The 5,354-nt window shown below is 42.9% G+C and overlaps 1 protein-coding gene across 3 annotated transcripts in view; it reads left to right on the top strand.

Annotated features, from left to right (window-relative positions):
* ODF2 (outer dense fiber of sperm tails 2) overlaps nucleotides 1-5,354 on the top strand; it is a 32,914-nt gene that overhangs the window by 360 nt on the left and 27,200 nt on the right. For 2 of the 3 annotated variants that reach the window (XM_088453429.1, XM_088453427.1), the window contains exon 2: nucleotides 3,512-3,625. In XM_088453429.1, coding sequence (XP_088309555.1) covers nucleotides 3,512-3,625 — 114 coding nt within the window. The remainder of the gene's footprint in view (nucleotides 1-3,511; nucleotides 3,626-5,354) is intronic. The other variant, XM_088453428.1, reaches the window with a different exon arrangement.

Genomic DNA, 5,354 nt, shown 5'->3' with positions numbered 1-5,354 from the left:
GTAAGAATGAGGCAGTGGGAAGCTGCTGCTGCGGGCGGGGGGAGTCAATGTGGCAGTCAGTGAATGAATGGTCTCTGTATGGCTGACACAAAGAGTGTCTCTTCAGTTGTTGTGCAACTACATCTCCCAGCAGGCTCAGGCATACCGTGTCTGATGTAGCACTTCTGACTCCTTTCTAGCCCTGTCAGCGTGACCTGCAGGAGAGTATTCTGGAGCTTGTAGTGCCACAGCATTGCTTAAACCTGCTGCAGAGAGTGACAGGCATTCTTGGATTTGTAGTCCCACAACAGGATGGAAGAAAAAAAAAAAATATTATCCTTAATCCCATCACCACCACCACCTGCCCCCTTGGATGTAAAAAGTGTCTTATTAATTTACATGAGTTGCCCGCATAATATAGTTTTCCCCAAAATACCTGTTTTTGGGGGGATAACTGCAATTATTAAGGACCCCCTGAATTTATCTATGGGGTACTGCTGCAGATTTTTCGAGACATCATTATTGATTTCAAAAACAGCTGCTCAAATACTGAATTTACCATGCACCGCAATGGGCTACGGATCGCAATAGTTACCGGGAGAGGGATCTGTATGATCCCTCCTCGCTACTCTTCGCTCGCACATGCGCTGTTATCAGATGACGCATGTGCAGTGGCGCGGCCAGGTCCCGAAGCTAAAAGTAAAGCGATCGCTGGATGTGAATATTGGTAGATGCTGGCGACCTTGAATTTATTATTGCCACCAAAAAGCGGTGATAATTTATTATAGTTATTGGGGTCTATTCAGTGACTATGTTACCCAGAATATTATCGGGCAACATCGTCACGAGTTTTTATCCACTATGACAATTTATTGCTGCTATTCAGCAATATTTTGTGCAGGGACAGTGGTTGCGGTAACATGCTGTCCCTGCAATGTCACAGAAGGGATTGGTTTCGGGATTCCGAAAACAATCCCTTCTGTTTGTTCCTCTGCGCATGCCCAGTCATGCGCTGGGGAACAGTCTCTGTCCCTGCTTGGGGTGACCGCCGACGGGTAAGTACAGCTCCAGCCTGTCCGAACTGATTGACATGTGTATACAGGCATTATACTAGCCTGTATACATGTATATTTGTGCCTTTGTATTTAACATTTATATATAAATGTTAAATATAATAGCACATAAATATACATGTATACAGGTTCTTATAAAGCCTGTATACACATGTCAATCAAATTTGGCAGGTTTAACAGGCTCTAAAATGACTTACCTGTCGCCGATCACCGGGAAGCAGGGACGGAGACTGGTCGGGCTTACAAAATGCTGCAGGGACTTATGGGAAAATTTCCCTCTGTCCCTGCAGTTTTCGGGATATTTAAGTATTTTCCTCATATAACGCCATTCTGAGATGGCGTTCTATAAAGTAAATATTTATACAGTGATTTAACACTCTTTGCTTTGCTGAATAGCAAAAAATATTAAGGCACTGTAGAGATCAATGGCTGATCCCTACAGTGCGGTTTTCAGCGAGATGGGAATCAATGGAGAAGATAATTACGTTCTCTTCTCCATTATCCCATTGCCGAATAGGGCATTTACATAAAACATATGTAAGTCATAGTTTCCGTATTTTATTTTTTTTATGTAAAAAAATCAATTCTAAATAGACCCCATTGGGTCTAAAAACGGATGATTAATAAATACAGTATAACCTTTCATCCATAGCTCCTGAATCATTTCATATACAGTTTTATTTTACCAGTGCAGTTTGTAGCCTTGGCATGGATTTTCCTGCAAAGCTGGAGAGGCTGAACCGGTTTTGTAACAAAAATAGTTTACTACAGAAATCTTGTGCTGGATAAGGGTAATACTTGGGATATTTTGTCCCCTCCCAGGTCCTGGCTTGGGTTTATGTGTAGGCAGTTGTAAGAGGCAGCAGTAGCCATAGGAACTGTTTACTAGGACTCCACAGTCACCTGGGGTTTCATTCACTGTTACTAAAGACAGGTGTCTTGTAAACTACGGGCTGACTTTCCAAAGTCTTCTGCTTCTAGGTAAATGATTCTTCATTAAGGTGATGAGTTACTTTTTATATAGAATGCATTCTCTTCCATTTCCCTTTCTGAGTGCATTTTAGTTGTTTGCTTATGTTTTTGTAATTTTTGTGAAATGTGTAATAGTTTGATTTTAGTCATGTGTTCCTGAACAGGCACAAGCTGTCTATACATTTTATTGCAGTCTCATTTAATATGACAGCAAGTATTGCTCCTTGTCCTGCAAAAAAAAAAGTTCATACAGTACTAAACCTCTCTGCTAATTCTGATGCAGAAACTACGATTAAATGTATTATTATGTGTTTATTATATGGCAATTTATTCTCTCTCTCGCTCTCTCTCTCATAATTTTACATATATTTGAGCGTATAAAATGCGACTTGTTAGGCAATTTCTGACCTTTGATCTTATAAATGGGTGTGGTACAGAATGTCGACATTGTGAATGTCAACAGTCGGCTCGTCTAAATATCTTGTTTTTGTTTTGTGCATTTAAGCCCCAACCCTAACTGCACCCTAACTTTAACATGAGCTGTCAACATGTATAGGGGCATATGTATCAAAGCTTGATGTGAGATAAAATAGTGAGATATATATCACCAATCAATCAGCTCCTAACTATCATTTTTAAACACCGCCTGCAAAATGTAAGTTAGAAGCTTATTGGTTGGTCATATATATATCTCTCACAAATTTATCTCACATCAAGCTTTGATACATACGCCCCATAATCTAAAACAATAGGATTAAAAGCTTAACAGAATAGTGAAATGTCCACCAGTTTGGGCTTGTCCAACTGAACTGGCTCTGTCCTATATTTGGCCTAACCCTAAGTCTCCCCCCAGGAGCCCCTAATCTAACCCTCCAACCCCCGCCCCCCCGCGTTTGTCGATGCCCGGTTTACCTTCGATCGGTAAGCCGGATGCCGGGTTCCCAGTGTAGGTCTAATGACAGGCGCCGGGATCTCGATGCCTGTCATTTGACACTTGCCGGGATTAGACAGTCGGGAAGCCGGCGGTCGGCTTTGCGTCCTCCGACTTCCAGACTGCTTCCTGTCCCATGTGTTGTCAGATCAGCTGCAGCTTTGGACATTGGAAGACTGGTTTTGCTGACAGTTGTAGTGTGAAGCAAGCTATGTAAAATGTAACCGGTCAGATATGTAAGCTCCACCGTCAAATGACAAAATTACTACTTTTTATAGGCCTCAGATTTTTTTTTTTTTTTCATCATTTCTTCACAAATCTTGTAACATGTCATAAAAATAACCTCCATATCGTCTGGTGTAGTGTTCCTTTTTTTTTTTCTCGCTTTTGAACCTTTCTTTTATTGGTCACCATAGTGGATAGACGTAGTGGCATAGTGTGGTGGTATCTCGCTGTCAAACTGTGACACGTAGTTTCATTTGTTTGTGTTCATTTATTTTCTGATGCATACATACATACCTATTCTGCTGAGCTTATTTCCTATTATTGTGTCCAGCAGAAGACAATGAAGAACCGCTCTCCCTCCCCACCACTACACGTCCATGTGCCTGAAAGCACGTCTGTACATGTCCACATTAAGAAGGGCCTGAAAAGTGCCTCTAAAGTACAGGTGAGAAATGGCGCTACTGACTTTTCTATTACTGGTTTGAAGCATAAATATAGTTATTAAAGAATATTTGGTTTCAAAATTGATTTGATAACCAAAAATGTTACTATGGCAGGGGTGGCCAGACTTTTGGACTCTGATCTACTTTTTAAAGTTAAAATCCTTTCGTGATCTACCGAGCCCGTCCTGCCGAAATCACACATAGTATCCCCAGTTCAAATTACGCCACAGCAGCACAATCGTATTCACATTATACCACAAAGTAGTGTCCCTTATTCACGTTACGACACATGGTAAACCCGAGATACGTTTAGGAAGCCAGCGGCCGCAATCCCGACCGCCGGCTTCCCGAATCCTCTATCCTGCCTAGGGATAAATGACCGGCGTCTAAAGTCTAGACGCCTGTCATTTTCCCGGCGCCGGGAGACAGGTGCCCGGCATCCTGATCGAAAGGATGCCGGGCACCGCGAGCGGACAGTCGCGGGGGGGCGAGGGTTAGGTTTAGGGCACCCGGGGGGGGAATTAGGGTTAGGCAGCGGGGAAGGGGGGGTTAGGGTTAGGCACTTGGGGGGGAGGTTAGGGTTAGGCACCCCTAAGGAGGGTTAGGATTAGGGGGGTTGATTAGGTTAGTAAGTACTTACCTTAGGGACGATCGGGATTTCCAGCGCTGTCGGGCTTCCGCTGCCGGGCCCTGCTGTTTTGTCGGGCTGCCGCAGCCGGGATTCGAACTGCCGGTCATGCGGCAGCCGGCTATTCGTACCGAATGCGGTAAACCCTTTGATGTCAGATTACACTGTAAAAGCAGAATTCTTTAGAGATTATATATAGATGAGATATATATAAAATATATTACACAGTATATACACAGATATCCTATATGGAACAAAAGGCGGTACTCGCTGTTTTTTTTGTATCATTGCAAAGTTCACTATATTAGTCAATCATTTCGTTAACATTTCAGATCTCCCATGCCCTTTCAACAGCACCACATGTAATAGCCATGATGGCTCGAGTTGCTATGAATTGTGTTATCAAGCCCCCTCTCACTTCTTCACTAGGGAAATGATCAGGATGCGGGAAGGGAGACCTAGTCACCTGGGACAGTAGTCAAGTATGGTGTAAACAACTCATTTGCAGATGTGTCCACATACATCTATCCTCCGTGCGCTACACATAACGCGGGAGCTCCATGTGACTTGGTAGCACCGAGCGTCTTTTCGTGCAACGTTTTACCTTCAAATGCGTCTTATTCACATAGTGATGTGAATAGGTGGCACAAGCAGCTTCTGCTGATTAAAATGATATGTGGCATGCCTATATTTTGTGTGTGGCTGTATCTGCATGCGGAGCGCTACGTTAGTGTTACAGCCGCTGACACTGTAACGTAGTGTTCCGCATGCAGATGCAGTCACACACAGAATATAGGCATGCTGCATATCATTTTAATCAGCAGAAGCTTCTTGTGCGTTCTATTCACATCACTATGCGAATAAGACTCATTTGAAGGTAAAAATTTGACCGAAAAGACGCTCAGCGCTTCAGAGCACAGAATGTCACAACTACACATCTGTATATCAGGCACATTTAGTTTAGATTGGCAGGAGAGGGTTCTGAACACTGTTTTAGATCAGAACCATATGTTGACATTAATGAATAGTACTAATTGGGGTGGAAATCCTCTGTAGGGAAATGGGGTATGTAAGAGAAAACTCCACAATGTATGCAAATACAT

The sequence above is a fragment of the Taudactylus pleione genome, unplaced genomic scaffold (genome assembly GCF_031769625.1).
Source record: "Taudactylus pleione unplaced genomic scaffold, aTauple2 ptg000579l, whole genome shotgun sequence".
NCBI classification, from domain to species: Eukaryota; Metazoa; Chordata; class Amphibia; order Anura; family Myobatrachidae; genus Taudactylus; species Taudactylus pleione.
This window is presented reverse-complemented; position numbering and strand designations above follow the sequence as displayed.